At 38.6% G+C, this 18,707-nt stretch overlaps 1 protein-coding gene and 1 long non-coding RNA gene across 2 annotated transcripts in view; one reads left to right on the forward strand and one right to left on the reverse strand.

Annotated features, from left to right (window-relative positions):
• Positions 1-3,548: 3,548 nt before the first annotated feature.
• Positions 3,549-9,372, forward strand: LOC114558696 (taste receptor type 1 member 1-like). The gene is made up of 6 exons (XM_028582852.1): positions 3,549-3,727; positions 4,009-4,309; positions 4,460-5,185; positions 5,580-5,786; positions 7,931-8,051; positions 8,444-9,372. Exons 1-6 carry the CDS (start codon positions 3,549-3,551, stop codon positions 9,370-9,372), a joined length of 2,463 nt encoding a protein of 820 aa, XP_028438653.1.
• A 4,122-nt stretch (positions 9,373-13,494) lies between these two features.
• LOC114558699 (uncharacterized) overlaps positions 13,495-18,707 on the reverse strand; it is a 28,557-nt gene continuing 23,344 nt past the window's right edge. Inside the window, exon 3 of the long non-coding RNA XR_003692973.1 lies at positions 13,495-14,051. This is a non-coding gene — a long non-coding RNA (uncharacterized LOC114558699). The remainder of the gene's footprint in view (positions 14,052-18,707) is intronic.

Genomic DNA, 18,707 nt, shown 5'->3' on the forward strand with positions numbered 1-18,707 from the left:
TGTAACTTTACAACACAACTGTTTTTACTAAGTACTTAACCTGACTGTGTATGAAGGCTACCTGGGTGGGTGGATGTCAGGTTTAGTTATATTTGTTGTTTGTGGCTTTGTTGTTGTTGTTTTGTCTGTTTTTTGCATTTTTTGTTATTATTTGAGTGGGGTTGTTATGGTTTATTTCTACATTTCTTTTTCAGTGTGACTGATTAGTTAAAAATGGAGACAAAAAATGGAAACAAGGGACCTTTATATTCTGTATGTTATATTATATAGTATAGGTTTCCTTGAATAAAGCATTAAAGTAAGTATGGTAATTAACCTTCTGTGAATGTTCTGCACAGTTGTGAGCTGTTTCACACATATTTCAAGTTTATACCGTGAGATTATTTCTAAAGCAGCGACTATTTTTACTTAAATTTTGGTCTGTGTAATCAAAATCTGTTGTGTCAGTTTATAAGTGGCTGGTTTCCTTTCTAATAGTATTTACAGTAGTGGCATTGTTGTGCACGAGCATACCCTCATATGACTAATGCATTTTTTTAAATATAATTAAAACATGTTTAGTCAACAGATAGCAGTCATGGTAACATGATTTTGATGTAGCCCTGATTGCTTTCTAAAAATAACTTTGTTCACATTATGTACATACTGACAGGAGTTTCAATCTCTCCTGAAATGTGACAAGTGACATCATGCCCATTTGTGATGCTGTTTAATACATTTAAGAAGGGTGAATATTAACAGTAATGTTTTCAGTCCAAATTATTAAGTCTATTGTATAGCCAAGTTTAACATAGTAATTGATGATGAAATTACAGTTTTATGACCCTCCATGCTTGATCTTTCTGGCCTTGCTATACAATTGTGCTTACAGTAAGGACAGTCAGGACATTCATTGATTATCCGCATACAGTTATTTCTGTAAGGCCCTGCATTGATATAGATATTTACATGTACAGCAGTTATATAACAGTAAGAGTGATTCAATAAAAACATTAAATGAAATGTGTTTTCCTTTTTGTTCAACAATCTTGGCAAATTGCTATAAAAATAATATCACCACATGAAGGCGCCACTTCACTGTGACACTGTCTACATGCTAAACTACAGGCATATTACTACAGTATATTCAAGGTGTACACCTTATATTGTGTACCCCAGTATACTCAAGGTGTACACCTTGAATATACGTGTGTAACATAAACTTTTGTATTGAGTAAAAATAGGGGGCAGAATGTTGGTTTTTGTGCAGATGTTCAGATTCATAGTTTGAGGAGTTTGTGTGCACAACTTTGTTCAAATATACCTGGAGAAATAAAGGATATGTCGCCCTACTGTATGCAACCATTTTTTCCCTCAGTGTGTGTATCAGTATGTTCCTGTATCTTTATAGACACATGAATTCTCAATCTTTTTAAATATATCATGATTATTTTTTTTTGTTTAATGTCTTACTGCAATTTTCTGTGATTTGCAAAGAACATTTTTCTGTTATCTTTATTTCAAGAAGAGCATGCTGTACACATGTAAAACGGGTTGCACCACCTTCCACCTCATTTTACCTATTTCACTTACACACACATTTCCACTTGTATCAGTACTATAATTATTTATGTCATCATTGTACAGTTATAGAGCTGTAATGACTCCACGGCTTTATGCAACACATTGATAAAGATGTAAATACTATGTGTTTTGGAGTTTAAAGCAACACATATGTAACTTTTAGCTGCAGCTGTCGTTCCAATGAGACAACCTGTAGGGGGACCGAAGTGGGAAAAGTTACATGGTGTTGCTTTAAGATTCAGCTGTTTAGAGAGATTCAGAACTGTTGGCTCTCAATGCTTTACCATTTTTTAGTTTGTGTGTTTTCTAAATGGGTTATGTCTCGGTACCTTGATTTTGAATCAGGAAGACATTGACCATCCATTCAGATAGAAATGTTTGTGTCCTCTTTGCTGTGTCATCTCTCCTTGGGACCCCTTTCAGCACACACGATACAGATTATCAGCACTAAAAAAATTTAGATGAAATATATTATAATTTCAACATCAATTAGATCCTATTACAAACACATGATGAAATGGACGACGATACAATTCTTCCATAAATATAGTGATTTTTGGAAACTATATTCTGAAAAAGCCTTGTAGAAAGCAAATTCTTTTTTTAAATCTGATCTCATTAATATCACAGAAGACGATCCCACAAGACTTTACTCATAATACTAGCTTTTGATTTATTCATGATGCCTATTGTTTTAAGACAGACAAGGCTAGAAGTAGTACAGCTTTATGACATACAGTTTGGGGATTCAGATATCTGATTTATATGTTTTTCCTTTCAGCAGAGCCTTGTTCAAGTTGTATCCCAACATCAAATTTGATACTTAAATAGGAACACTTAATACTACTACTAAATGAACAACAAATGTGAAGTTAATTTTAAGACATCTTGTTACACCAGTGTAGAAACTTTAGTGAGAGTCCAGTTCATGGCCTGGCCATCTATCACTGTCATCCACAAAGTGATAAAAAATATATTCTTTCAAATGACGTGATGTGTGACCACAGTTTAAGTCATGCACAGCTTATTTGTAGAAATTGTAGCATTTTTGACTAAACCAAAGATATTGGATTGAATAAATCTGTGTGTATTTGCTTGTGATCTTATATTCACATCTCACGTTATTCTCTACTTCATCCCTTTTATCTATAGATCATGCATATAGCATTACCCTCTCCTAAAGAGACATTAAATATAGGCTACTTATTAGACTCTTGTAAGCCTTGAAAAACTTTCGCTGTGACAGCTAACATCTTTGAGCAGTTTCAGCAAAAAATTGGTGTATCAAGTAAAATACTAATAATTAAGCTTTAAAGTCCACATTTCTCAGTGCTCTACTATCTACAGTTTGTGTTAAACCTTGCCTGACAGCCATGTGTTTATGCAAACTTTCTTCTTGTGTACTAAAACAGAACGTGGTTTTGCATCAGTCATGCAACTGGTATTTGCCTAGTGTATATTAAGGTTCCTCTTTTCATGTGGTTCAAATAAATGACCACATTGTTTTTAAAGTTGTGAGAACAGTAGTACTGAATAATTTATTCATCAGTTGTTTTAAGACTCACTGTGTTAACTGAACTTGAGGAAATAAGATACATAGAACACATTAAGATATTGTGTTTAGGCAACAACCTTCTGTTTATATAATGCAATATAGCTTTTATCAAAACTAAACATTAACAAAGGTAATTTTGAAGGGATATTTTATTCGACTGCATTATATTGTATATTGTACGGGTGTTTCTATTATATGCAGTGCATTTGTTTTATTTGAATACTGAACACCACATGTAAAGTGTTAATTCCATCACAGGGACTCTGCAACATGAGATTTTTGCATACGGATTTGTGTATCCTTGTAGTTATTTTCTATAAATGACACCTCATGCGCTCAGTGTAGACATCACCATTGTCTCATACATTACTAAAGGCATTGGTTAATCCTATTAGAGTTCACATCAGATTAGTAAACAGTAATTACAACAATGAAACATTTTCTGGTTTCTCTGTGTCTCCTGGAAACATTTCTACATGCCTTGGCTCAATGTGTCCCAGCCTCAGAGTTTCACCTGGAAGGAGATTATTTGTTAGGTGGACTTTTTAATGTTCATTATGATAGTGACCCTGTTTATCATGACAGACCAGAAGCCATCGACTGCTCCAGGTGAGTCTTACAATAAATCTGAGTGAATACCTTCTGAAACTGATGAAGAAAACCTGGTGTACCAGTTTATATTGTAAAGAGTTTTGCCTCAAACTTTAAGTCAATGGATATACATTATTTCTAAAACCAATTTAATGAATTGTTATATAATAAAACGTTAAGTCCTTTTCACATTACAATCCACTGTTAAATATTCATGTCTGTACAGACTTCACAAACAGTAATACTTGATCAGTGAAACTAATTCTCACACTTTCTCACTGTCCTTCCTCTGTCCACAGTAAACCCCTAGTCAATTCAAGTTATCGGAGGTTTCAGTTGATGAGATTCGCTGTAGAGGAAATCAATAACTCGACCAACCTCCTGCCAAATGTATCTCTCGGCTATGATATATTTGACCACTGCTCTGATACACAAAATTTCCCAGGCATTTTCAACCTCCTATCAGAAGACAATGACTTGATCCAACCTGGGGGTGAACCGCACAAGAATCGGTCCAAAGTGATAGCAGTGGTCGGCGCCTCTACAAGCACACAATCCCTGACTGTAGCCCCACTCTTCATGAAGAATCTCATTCCTATGGTTAAGTTGCGAAATATTGTATTTTAAAATATCGTTACCAAATACATCAAGTAATAAGAACATTTTCATATAAATTACGAAAAAAATTAAAACAGCTTTGAAATTTTGTCACTGAAAATATTGACAATTTCTCTATTATTCTTTTAACAGGTCAGTTATGCAGCTGCAAGTTCTGTCTTGTCAAAAATCCTGAATTTCCCCTCTTTCCTACGAACAGTGCATTCCAATCAAGTCAACATAGAAGTGATTGTTAACATTCTTCAGCACTACAACTGGCGCTGGGTTGCTTTCCTTTACATTGATGAAGATTATGGCAAAGATGGACAGGAATTGTTCATAAAGAGGATTAAGGACACTGAGATCTGCCTGGCGTACACCAAAGGCCTCAATCAATATACAAATTACTCCCAAATGTTCAAACAGATAGAGGCACAGAGGATAGGTGTCATTATTGTTTTTGTTCATGAATGGACTGCTGAACCACTCCTTATGTCAGCAATACAACTAAACGTCACCAACAAAGTGTGGATAGCAGTGAATACATGGTCGTTAAACAAGAAGCTCCCCAAGGAGAAAGGAATCAAAAATATTGGAACTGTAATTGGGTTTTCTGAGTCAGAAGTGACAATTCCTGGTTTCAGTGATTTTATTTATTCTTCCAGAAGCCTGATTCATTGTGAAAATGCAGAACAATTAGTTTTTTGTAATCAGGTGTGCAACTGCAGCAGCCTGAGTGTAGAAGATGTCATCGCTGCTGACCCATCTTTTAATTTTAATGTTTATTCTGCTGTATATGCCATCGCTCATGCCTTACACAATGCCTTGCAATGTGGATCTGGCAGATGTAATCGCAATATTACAGTGTACCCACACATGGTAAGTACACTAAGAATTGAAAGGAAAAAAAAAAAATTCTTCTCACCATATTTATGTTTCTTAAATAATTGACAAGCCTATTTGAAAGTGAACAATCATAACACAAAATACAAGTCTGTTTGTAATTATATATTAGAGTTGTAAACAAGTCTTTAAATCTTCAGAACACAATCCAAACTTTTTGGATTTGTTTTGTACCTGTCAAACATTAGAGATCAGAAATAGAAATTTCAGAGATAGTAGAGATACATACAATCTAATAACAACCTCTAAAGGGAGCATCATACTGAAGCATCTGAAGTCCCCACAGGGGGGAGGAACCTATTTAATTATCACCTCATAATGTTCATTGTGAACACATGCAAGTAATCTGAACTTTGTTTACCCACATCAGGTTCTAGCAGAACTGAAGAAGTCAAACTTCACAATTTTAAACCAGAGTATTTGGTTTGATGAGAATGGTGACGCCAACTACGGATCCTATTCTATAGTTTTCTGGAACCAAAGTGGTGATGCAGAGGTGATCGGCTTTCATGATTTACACCCACCGTTCCATTCCTTCATCAACGACAGCAAAGTCAAGTGGTACACAGAGGGAGAAGTAAGTTTTTCCTACCAAGAGTTTTAAAAATACTTTGTTTTGGTTTTCCCACTTTAGCAGGGGTGTGTGTGTCTGTGTGTGTACAAAGATGTTCATTTAGTAATAGCTGTGACAAAACAGGAATCAGGAACATTAACCAATAGTAGTTTATCATGTTGTCATTCTAGATATGTAATCGTAAACATAAAATTATTGGATGTAGCCAGGGTTTGATCATGCACAACTCAACAAATTAGCGATAATTAAATCCCCCTTCTAATACCATCGATATAGTGCCTTGCAATGCCAAATCACTTATGCACTTCAATATCCAATGAAAAATAATCTCAAAATGAAATAGCACGTGGTGTCAACATTAACCACAGTTTGTTCAAGCCGTGGAGTGAAGTTCACTATAGGCGTTTTTCCATTACATGGTACCTGCTCGACTCGCCTCGACTCTACTCACCTCGACGTGCGTCCGTTTTCCATTGCAGATTTTAGTATCGCCTCAGCGTGGCTGGTCGTCACAGCGACTGCCGTGGGCGTGGCTTAGTGACGTCGCATTTCCCCCAACTCATTTCCTGGTTCTCCTTCTCCGTAAACAACATGATATCAAAGAGATAGTTAACGTTTACTGCTCCAGATTTCCAACCGTGGTCACATATATATGACTCTAGAGTCGCTACTCGCTTTGTTTCTCTCACATATATATGACCCTAGAGTCGCTACTCGCTGCGGAGATAATCGCCGTCACTCTCTCACTTCTCCCTCGCTCACTAGCTCCCCACACACACGGCGACTCGACACACACACATCACACATGCACACACCAGCGCACCAGTATAACCATCAGGCCACTTGTATGCTACGGAGAAAGCTCTGCGTGGAGCCTCCGGCAGCAAAAAAACACCACTGGCTAAACTATTTAAAAATGCCGTCTCTCGCTAGCAATGCAGTGATCAGTAACGCTTCTTTCCGACCAATCAGCAGCCTGCAGGGTTTCACGCCACCTTCTCGCTCGCCTCAGCTCGCTTGGAACCTTGACTGAGCAGGTACTAAAAAAAGTACCTGTTAGCTGGTACCAGGTACTTTTTTTCGTAATGGAAAACCAAAAAAGGCGAGTAGAGTCGAGGCGAGTAGGTACCATGTAATGGAAAAGCGCCAATTATGCGGTGAAAACAAAATAACTTTCAACCAGGAAACCCGGCTCGTTCATTCCTAGGGAGTGTTTTAATCCAAATCCGATCTTTTTCCTAAACCCAATGAGTTGTTTTAGACCAGAAAGAGGAAATCCAACGCATCCCCGCCGGCAAATCGCACCCTGGATGTAACATCTGTGACGTCACCCATTGGTTTGTTGACTGCCATTTTGAAGCCTCAAGTCAAGCGATAAGGGTGTCGCCATCTTGGTTTTTTGCAACCGGATGTCAATATTTTTGATGAGAGGTTGGAGCTGGGAAGATGACACGGCTAAGCCAGTGTTGTTCACGGTTGCAATGGTGCTGCGCAAAACTGAACGCTAAAGTTGCCGATTTTTAACCCTTCTAAAGCAAGTGATCCCACAAAATTTTACCTGCTGACCTCCGCCATTTATCTGCACGTACGATAGAACAGAAAATCTGCAAACATTCCTTTAAGTTTCCAGCTAACGGCAGTGGTACCTAGCTAGCTTGGTTAAGAGAATGCTGAATAAGTAATTTCTAGGCGACCAAAATGTCCAAATTGAATTTGATTAAGTGAAAACCTGCATTGAGAGGGTCAAAGTTTAAGATGAAAACACAGGCAACCCCCAAAACCAAGTTTACAGCTATTTCAATGTACACTGTGTTATGAGAATGTTTCCTGAGTTAACAAATCAAGTGAGAAGTAAGATAGACGTCTATAGAAAGAGAGTTCTTTCTGCAACTGGAGGAGTCTCCCCCTGGTGGAAATCAGATAATATGCAGGTTTCACCTCTCAGATCCGGAAGCTTTGTTAACAAAAAATTTTTTTCTGGAAGGCGCCGCAGCGCAGTGGGTGGATTATCAAGCATTGACTTGAATGCCCGCGATTGCTCACGGTGGTCGCAAACACAGTACAAACGCAGTGCAAACACGCCCAGTGGAAAATAGGGGTTACAGTATTTCCTCTTTCCTGCACATGCATGTGGCTTTCTTGTACAGGTGCCTACTTTACCGTGTACCCCAGAATGTCGTAGAGGATATGCAAAAAAGGATAATGGAATCCACAAATGCTGCTTCGATTGTGAGATCTGTCCAAATGGAACTTATGTCAACAGCACAGGTACATTATTATACATCAAAGAAATTAGTAATAGCAGTGTTGTCAATTATTCTGGCATTGATGGAAGCTATTTTCAGAATGTTAAGCTTTTTTTATGGCTATGAGGGTTTAACGGTCATTTAATGTTGATTGGATTAGGCTTCCATGTTCACTCTGAACAATGCATACAATAATTAAACTAGAGCAATATATTATTTACATTATTACAATTATCTCTAGGGTATATCACTGTAAACTGTAAAGCAAGTTTGACATGAAGTAAAAGCTAATTTTAGGAGAACATACAGTATCACAGATCAAATGTCTAACACTGCTTCCTAAACTGTTTGACCCAGAGGATTTTTTTCTAATGTAAACCTTAATTTTATTGACTGTCCTCTCATGTAAAACAGAGGATCCCTACAAGTGCATCAACTGTAAGGAGACAGAATGGTCAGCACCAGCAAGTACATCATGCAATCTGCGGGTGGTGGAGTACATCCCATTCACAGACAGTGGGGCTATACTGATCATGGTTGGGGCCTCGGCCTTGGTGGGCCTCACATTAGCCACGTCTGTTCTCTTTGCCATCAACTACAACACACCTGTTGTCAGATCTGCTGGGGGACCAATGTGCTTCCTGATTTTAGGCTGCCTCAGCCTGTGTAGTCTTAGTATATTCTTTTACTTTGGTAAGCCAACAATTGCCTTTTGTATCTTAAGATTCTTACCGTTTCTCTTGTTCTACACTGTTTGTCTAGCATGTTTTCTTGTGCGCTCTTTTCAAATTGTTTGCATTTTCAAAATGGCCGCCAAGTTCCCCAAACTCCACAGTTGGTGGATGAAATATCATGGACAATGGCTGGTCATCATTGTGGCATTTGTTATTCAGGCTCTCTTTCTTCTTATTGGCTATACTTATTTCCCCCCCAAGCCCTGTGATGACATTTCTTCGTACCCAGACAAAATCATACTTGTTTGTGATATTAATCTCAAATCATCATCTGGTTCTGTGGTTTTACTTTTATCTTTGTGCTCCCTTTGCTTTATTTTCTCCTACATGGGAAAAGACCTCCCAAAAAATTACAATGAGGCCAAAGCAATAACCTTCTGCTTGCTCCTGCTGATCCTCACCTGGATCATGTTTGCCACTGTATACATTCGGTACCGTGGCAAGTACATCCAAACTCTTAACGCTCTGGCAGTTCTCTTCAGTCTCTATTCCTTTCTGTTGTGGTATTTCCTCCCAAAATGTTACATCATCATTTTTCAATCGTACAAAAACACACAGGAGTACTTCAAAGGTCTCATTCAGAATTATACCAAAACAATCAGCCAGTAGCAGTTTAAGTTAGTAAGTAAATATGTGTTTCACTGTATACAGAAGGACTGATGTGCTTCCGTTCTTCTGAGTACTTTGTTGAAATTATTATAATTTGGCTTTTTAGAGAAGATGGTCAAAAAGTACATATTAGTTTAAGTCTGTATGGTGTAGTTTACATCTCTTAGTCTACCAAGAAAGAAGACTAAAAGTCCACAGCCATGCTACTGGCTCTGTGACCCTGTACAGTACTTATAGTTTAGGTACAGCAGTGCCTTGAGCTTAATGCTAACATGCAATGACTCATGCTCATTTTGAGGAGGTTTAATGTTTACTATGGTCACCATCTCAGTTTAGCCTGTTAGAATACTAACCTGTGTTAATTTGCACCAAACACAAACTTCATTGAGGCTGGAATGTCAAATTGTCAGGGATCACCAAAGTTATTACAATTCTTTCTGAAGGGGACATGGATGTCTAAACCAAATTGCAGGCAATCCATCCTATGGTTATTGAGACATTTCACTCAAAACCACAAATGTGAACATCAAAGTCTTTATGATACATCCTCTGGGAACCATGAATGTCTGTACAACATTTTTGGCTAATACATAGATGTATGTTGCAGATGTTGAGATATTTCACATATCTGAAACTGATATGTTGGTTGCGTGAGAAGGTCAGAGGATATGCAGATTATTAGGATTCCTCCCAATGTGACCCATGAATATTCGTTCCACCAGACTGACATTGCCATCCTTAAAAACATGCTGTTAGAATATTTCCACAATTATTAGATGGATTGTTGTGAAATTTGCTAAAAATATTCATGGGCTCCAGAGGATGAATCTGACTCTGTTGAGCTCCTAACCTTTCTTTAAGTGTCACGAGCATGCTAAATTATAACATTTTGTGTGTGACATATCTCACTAAACTTGATGGAATGGGACAGTATATTGTACAGACATTCATGGTCCATAACAATGACTCTATTTCATATAGGCTTCGCCCTCTAAGAGCTGTTGGGTTGGGTTAATCCCTTGGCACATGCGCATTCGTGAAGATTTCTATCACACCCATGTGCCCTGCACAGGCCTCCCTTACGTGCTGTCGGTTTCACCGTCCTGCCTCTCCATTAAGGGGGACAGGAGCTCAGACACTTTACAGCCAAACCCTTCTTTTACACCAAAAGTTCTAACTAGCTCCTTTAGGTTGAGGATGTTCTCCCTCGCGGAGGAGGCGTCTCACCGACTCTGCCCGTTACGCGCGTTATCTCAATATGTTTTACGCATGGCAGACACAAGACAAACACAGCAGCTGTTCGTTCACTACAGAGAGTGCTCCCAAGGTCCAGCTCTTTCAAAGCAGCGGGTGTCCCACTGGCTGTGCAAGGCTATCACCCAAGCCTATAGCATGGAGGGAGTGGACCACTTCAGGGCATCCGGGCGGTGGCTGACATCATGACTACATCAGCTTTTCCTTTGACCCAATAGCGACAGCTCTTAGAGGGCAAAGCCTATACAAAATAGAACAAGAGTTACGTATTGTAACTAAGAAATCTTCATGACTACGCCTATACTCACAGAATCTGGAGTTAACAATACGTAACTATCAATCCTATTACTTGGTGATCCCACTTTTTCTCTATTGTCACCATGAGGTTAACATTTGAGGTTTTTAGTTAAATGTCTCAACTATTGGACAGCTTTCCATTAAATTTGGTAAAGTAATCCAGGCTCCCTAGAAGATGAATCCTAATGACTTTTCCACCACCATATGGTTAACATTTTATGTTTTGAGTGAAATGTCTCACCAACAATTACCGCCATAAAAACACTCATGTCCAATACAGGATGAATTGTAAAAACTTCTCCCTTTTCATCTTGCCAGAGCTGGCTGCCATAAGAAATATACACAAGTGCCACCCTTTAAGCTTAGTTCTGCTGCTATCACCCATATAATATCAATTAGCCTATAATAATGACACTCACACCTATTGTATAAATTTGGAGAGTTGTCTTCAGTTAAATACCTTGAGCTAAAGGCTGCATAAATGTGAGCTTTGTATTATTGAAGTTTACTTGTCCCCATTTATATGTATATTTTTATCCACATTATTTTTAATTATGTAAAGTCATATTTTTTTCATGTTTCTCTGACACATTATATTGAGTACCTGCCTGAAATGTTGTATTTTAATGGGTTTTTTTTTGTAAATAAAGGTGTTGTAAAAAGAACAAAAAAGGCCTTTTGCTAATACATCCATGGAACTGATGGATGTGCTTCATAGATACAGTATATATATCTATTGATGTGCTTGAACTACAGACTGTACTTCGGCATGCAGACACAAAGAATAAAAAGAGGATCAAGAGAGACAGCCACCCCCCTCTCTCTCTTTCAAACTCAATTCAGATTAAACTGCAAAACTAGACAGTGATGATAGATTAGGTTACTGTATTGCCTTATTGTAACCCAAAAACATTTAAGAAATATATTTTAGGGCGCTGTATTGGCTGATATTTGATGATTTGTGAGCAGGAAGTAGGCGCCATACTGTTTCCTGTATTGCAAAAACAGAGGCTGAAAAATCTTAAACGAAACAGTAAACTATGCAGCACTGATCAAATATAAATGAAGATTCTATTCCTGCCTTACCTATTTCTCATAAAAAATGTTTTCATAAACATATTTCAGCTTACTGATTAACTGTTATTAACTGTTACGTTACAAGATTGTTTGTTACCAGCCAGTCGCTTGTTTTTTTCAACAATTTATACTACCAGATTACTTTTCATCAGATGGGATAGACCATTAAGAATAGCTTTCATTAAATAACTAAATTCTCTGCTCGTAACAGAAAAGGATTTAACAAGAAGGAAATGTTCGTAACTGAATTATAACCCATATAAGACATCGCTTACAATAACAATACTTTCATCAACCCAATTTCTATCTTAAAGATAGACTTTTTTTCTAACAGTAATGTCACCATTATAATGGTTTTGTGTGGGGGAAAGTTATGTATGTAACATCATTTCCAAGCAAGGAGGGCCTGTTGATAAAATGTAGATAACTTTATAGGCAAATAAAACAGCTAAAAATATTTTTTGGAAACAAATACCAAATCAAATTTGGAGCTTTAAGACCCCAATTCATTTTACCTTAAATTTATTATTTTAATCAATAAAATGTAATTTTTTTTTTTTTTGTATTATACAGTCCCTCCAGGATTTCGCACAAATTCAACCACAAATTTGACCAATAACCTGAAGTGTCCCGCAACTTCAACCGATCCCAGCAGTCCCATGTGCCAGACATTATATCAGTATGTGACTCTGAGAGCCACTGATCAAGCCGGAGTGAGAACGGGTTGATCGTTTCCTTGTCTTTGATATGAAGACGAGACGTGTGTGACTCGAACATCTCACATTTACCAACAAAACGTACAGCGAAAGACCGTGCAAAACATTTCAGACCGTCCTGCCAACCTGTATACATTTTAACATCAATGTAGGTACACTGTAACGATTTTTCACTCTAAAGTCGCTGAAGCTGCTGCCGTTTCAATCCTCTCGGCTATCTGCAGCGGGCTTCTCCGTTCCCCCCGCAACTGACGCGCACTCAGGAAAAACCTAAATTGAGGACAGCTATTCTCATTATTGTAGGTGCAATGATAAGTTAAAGTCCAATAAGTACTTTATCAAACCATATGAATGTGTGTCCCAGGCCAGGATAGGAAATGAACTAACAATGTAAAGATCAACAAGCCACTGACACATATGTTCAAATTTGATTAATTCAATAAATTGTTATTTTTTGTATTAAATCCACCAGCCATTTTCATATTATACCAACACTTGCAGCATCCTCAGCCTTTTTGGTAAGGTTACTAGGAAATCTCATCCCAGAGTAATTTTATTCTCCCCAAAATAAGTTTCCTTTTTATTTTTAAAGAACTATAAAACAAAAAGAATAATCGCAACTTTTTTGCAACTTTCACTGTCTCCCGCAACTTCATTGCAACAAACATACAAAAGACATAGCAGCTTTTATTGAATTTTTTTACAAAAGCTCCTGCAAAATCAGACATTTTGGGCCGTAACATTCTCAAAAAAAGGCCGCAAAATCCTGGAGGGTTGATTACATACAGCTATTACATACATATAAAACTATACAACACACTAAAAGATGGGGAATCCAAAAAAACATAATAGGGGCTCTTTAAAGTGAACAGTAGGACAAATTACATAACAGTACACTGATGCCTGTTTTGATGCTGCAGTCGGGCAGATACAAATGCAGTTTCATATATTATCATGTATCATTTTGTGGTGTTTAGTCAGTTTCATCTCAGTGTTATAAATGTTTTGATTTTATTGCTAAACCCTTTGTAACTGTTCATTTGAGCCAAACGCTGCTGCCGTGCACCAGCGTGTGGGTGTAATGCATCACATGTATTAACAAAAGAGGTATGGAAAGAAATAACTACTTTTTATTAACAAGTTCTTTCAGTGTCCAGTTTATGTCATACAACATATTTTTTTATCTAGGTTAACTCTATTGATGGAGTCGATTGTGTCCTTTGCAGTGGGCTACCACATCTGTGAGGACTGGGCCGCTGCTGGAGGGTTGAGGTGCATGGGCCGCACACATCTGCTCAGCTACAGCACCACTGACCCCGCTGGAACAGGCAGTGACTAGGAGAAATATAAATTTGTTGTAAATAAAGTCTTGGTTTTTGTACCCAATAATGTCTTAATATCTTGAATGTATTTGGTTCACTTTCATGTCAAACAATACAAGTTCGCCTATCTGGGTCAACCGGTGCATCGTGTCCCCCTCCAACTCCGTTACAGCTCCACTCAGGAGGGATTCCCCGATAATCCCTGCCAGATTATTATCAAGTGGGGTGAACTCTGGTGTGCCTTTCCCTCCGCCTGTGGTACAAACACTACCATGGTGTGCCATCTTTTATGTCTGACCACTGTTTTTTATTTCTGCCACAGTTCTGCTTCCGGGGCCCACAGTATTTATTGCATCTGCCACATGCTGCCATTCTACCGAATTTCACCAAACAACTCTTTTTTCTTTTTTTTTTGCTTCTCTTTTCCTCCCCAACAAGTACTTACACTTCACATTTTATGCTCTTTCTGATAGCGTAATGCTGTCTTCCTTTAGTGGTCAGGATAAATGAATATTCATTGACTGACTATAGGCGACTCTGGGCGTTACCTGGGTGGGACAAGACAATTGCTTACCGGCGCCACATTTAGAGTTGATTGTGATTTATAAAGGGAAGTCGGCTTAAGACGTGCATGTTTTATATTTCAGAATGTTTCTGTGCGTAGGCATGTCCTACGTTTCGTTTGTACACCACTTTTGATGCAAATCAGTTTAATAAATGAGGCCCCTGAACACAACCACTGTTGAGGATGAATAATTTTCACTCCTGCCAATTAAAAAGAGGCAAAATGTCAATGTTTCTATTTTTCAAGTTACATAACGTAGGAAGGGTATCGTCTTAAACAGCATTGCTAACCTTGAGACTTATTATTAGTAGAGTTGACAGAATGAAGGCGATATTTCCCCAGTTATAGAACGTTTTTTACACCATTGGTTTGCCGGTCCAGTCAATAAGACATAGGATATGACAGTAAGTTGAAGTGTTTTTAAAACCCTAAAAAGAGTCAGGGCTTTTGAGAAAATATTTGGGGCTGGAGCTCCAGAAGCCACCCACACGCTCCGCCCCTGCTACAAAGTAAAACTTCATCTTAACATACAAGAAAATTAAATGTCACAATACTCACCACACTGTTGATTAGAAAGTGATCTCTTGCAAGCAAAGTGCAAACATTTCACAGCAATGACTGCTATTGAACCAAACTTATTGTAAAGTAGTTTACCCACTTTACGTGGCTTCAATACAACTTTTTATTAATGGTTTTTACTAACCACAACATCACCCTATAATCTATCTCTCATGAGGGTCCATCCCAACCTACCAAGCAGAACAAGTTCCCCCTTTCATCAGCAGGTTTCCTGAACTCAAACTTTGGTGGCCTGACCATGAATTGTTGCAAATGTTCTCCTTTCAAATGACCTGTGTGGTCAAAGCTTAAGTCATGCAGGGCTCACTTGTAAGAGGAAGTGGCATGTTGGCATGAACCAAAGACACCTGGTCGAATTCATTAATTCATTTGTGTGTATTTGCTTGTGACCCTATGTGATATCACAACCTCATATGTACTTCATCTTTACTTTATCCCTTTCATACATCAATCTTCTCTGTTGACTTAGCTTTCCATTTAATATAAACACTTTTCATTATATTTCATTTATTCAGTTTTAGCCATTGTAAAAAAGATGTAGCCTAGCAAGGAAAACACTATTATTGTTTGCACAATGATCAAGTCCACATTTTACTGCATTAACTACAGACAGTCCGGGCTAGATTTACTAACACTAGCGCAGTTTGCGCTGCGTCTGTTTATGCGAGTTCGGTAATAGCGCACACTATGCTTCCACATTTTGCGTAGTATTTATCAACCCTGACACCCATCAGGCAATCAGCGTCTTTCTCCGCCCACTATACCGTAAATTGCGCTGTAGCAAAGCGGTACTTGTGCTATGATACGGCTGAATGCAGACTGCGATATTCCCACTGCTGATGCTATGACTGCTTGAAATGATCCTGCTGCCAATATTTGTAAAGTAGCGAGGAGTTTAACAACTGCTGGAATGGAATGTGAACGCTGAGTGGGAGATTCAATGTCATCTTTGATTTCTTCCAGTAACTCTAATATTGCATGGCTGCTTGATCTGTAACGCTAAATGATGTTGTGTTCACTGACAAAGTGTGATTCTTGTGTTACAAATATTTTCAGCCTCGCCTATGTCTTCGTCTTGCTCAAATTACTGTTGCCATTTCACCAGCGGCATAAAGGTCTACGAGGAAACTCGATTGCGGCTGGTTTAGACCTGCTTTTAAGAGGCGGAGAATTTCCCCCGCAGATTAGAGACGCGCTCTTACTGACTGTCTTTGTAAATACCACGGAATATATAATTAGGCGCACTTTGCGCTTATCCTCCCACCTTTTTGGGTGGAACTCCCACTTTCCCCACGACCCTCCCACGAACGCATATTGAAAGCGCAACTTGTCTCTTCTCGCTCATGTGGCAGACAATCTGCGGTTTTACCCAACTGCGCCCTTTTTGTAAATAGCCCGCATCGGATACGTTCGTCTTTGCGACCAAATAGCGCCTGGAAACAGGCGCAAACGGCTTGATAAATCTAGCCCTCTGTGTTAAACCTTTCCTGACTTTCACATGTTGAGGCGTAATTCCATGTCCTCTTGAATACTGAAGCAGGTAAAGAGGAAAGTGGTTTTGCATCAGTTAACATACAGCTGGCATTTTCCTGGTATATGACTAGATAATCTTTGGTTGTTTGGTTGTAACACAAATGTTATAGTTAGAGTTCCCTTATGGAGTTTTTAAACCAGTAGTAGCATTATGGAGCAATGCTTTTAAGAGTCCCTGTTTTGTTTGCAGTGTGCATGCACATGCATGGTCACAAACTGCTGTAGAAGAACAAAACCATTATTTGGTCACAATCAGGGGTTTAGTGATGCCAGAGCGCAGCGGAAAGACACATCAGCACCTTTGTCCTCCAAGTGAGGAATTAGAATATTCTAAGTTTGAAGAATATTGAAGATCCAATAATCACTAAAGCGTGGATCATGCAAGAGACAATAAAAAACAAATGAAATGGTCAAAGTTTTCATAATGACATTTAAGATGTTTTGATTGATTCACAACGTCAACTCATGCATTAAGTAACATGCAAGAAAATAGCACTACACCCCTCTTCACAATATCACCATGTTTACCCCTGAAAAGCCACCCCAAACCTATTTTGAATACCCAACATACTGTACGTAATGATAATACGTATATAAGGAAAGGACCCATTTTAGGCCCATCAGCAGGAGCATCAACTTGCCAACGGGGCTATACACTGCTACAACACTGCCAAGCACATAGCCACTATTATAGCTCCCTTGTTTGGCACCACTGCACATCATATCCAAAAGGAAACAAAAACCAGACTGATGAAACCATGATATCTAACTAATGTGTACCAACCGCTGAGTAAAGCCCTAGGCAACAGAACCAATCTCAATTGGAGCAATACTTTGCCATTGGTTAGATATGTGGGAACACCTGAGTCAAAATAGAAGCTAGAAAATGCAAGCAAAGTTCCCACTGCATGACATCTGTTCTGGGAGTTTTCTGTGAATAAAGGCTCAACAAATATTAAAGTGTCTTAAGTTTTACGGTCACATTTGAAAGCGGGCAATAGTCAACTTTCGACCACGTCTCAGGCTGAATGCGTAAAGAACTTAGTCATACAGGTGGTTTATATTCAGTATATCAAAACACCTCCCTGAATGGGAAATTGTACCTTTGGTTTTTTTTACAGTAATCAAACAACCTGCAGCTACTATCTTTGCTATGATACACGTAAACACAAGCTCCGTCCTTGGAGTTAATGGTTCATGCTTGCCAACCATAATGCACAAACAATCAGTTCATTGAAGGATAGTTATGTTGTTTGTCGCTTCCCAAACTGAGCCTTTGTCAAAGCAAGACATAATTCTTCTCTTGTGAAGACCAAGGCACAAGGTCTGGACATAGTGAAGTATGGAACACATCTGAAAAATGCTGTTTCCCTGGAACCTTAAACCCCCTATACATCTCCTATGACCTCACCATTTGCTGTGGAGTGGGTTTAGACCCCATCTTTAGAGCAAAGGTGAGTGATCTAATTATGCTGACGTTTACTGCCCATTTTATCCATCTCTCCCTCTTTAATAGTGTCAGCCAACAAGACCTTGACATCTGTCCCTTGCATGAGATTTCTCCCACTGCTTGAAATGCACTAAGCCAAGGCCTTACCATCCAGACAACTGAATGCCAATGATTCTGTGCAGCTTCAGAGACCTAATTGTCTGGCAGACCAGACCTATCTGCTGTGTCAGCACTGAAGTATGTTCTGGCTACACCGCTAAAAAAGTTAAATAAGTTCCGGTTGCAGTGACGGTGCCCTTGTGAAAATAGTGGAGATAGCGAAAGGAGAGGGACTAAGCCTGCCATCCTAATTGTCTGATTAAATGCTGCATCTTCCTCCCATTTGCAACCAAATTTTTAAACTTGCAGCATAGGACACAAAATAAATCATTTGAGTCTCTCAATGTTAGCAGAACCCTTCATTTTGGCACCTCGAATTCTTGAGGTCATCCTTGCATCCGTTTCAACATTGTCCAGGATTGCCAAAACATATCAGACTTGTG

The sequence above is a fragment of the Perca flavescens genome, chromosome 7, assembly GCF_004354835.1.
Source record: "Perca flavescens isolate YP-PL-M2 chromosome 7, PFLA_1.0, whole genome shotgun sequence".
NCBI classification, from domain to species: domain Eukaryota; kingdom Metazoa; phylum Chordata; class Actinopteri; order Perciformes; family Percidae; genus Perca; species Perca flavescens.

Bases quoted from the DNA above. Each gene is read 5' to 3' on its own strand.
- LOC114558696 (XM_028582852.1), top strand. From the start codon at position 3,549: ATGAAACATTTTCTGGTTTCTCTGTGTCTCCTGGAAACATTTCTACAT. The intron at 4,310-4,459 runs GTTAAGTTGCGA...TTCTTTTAACAG, and splicing joins TGAAGAATCTCATTCCTATG to GTCAGTTATGCAGCTGCAAG. The intron at 5,787-7,930 runs GTAAGTTTTTCC...TTTCTTGTACAG, and splicing joins AGTGGTACACAGAGGGAGAA to GTGCCTACTTTACCGTGTAC.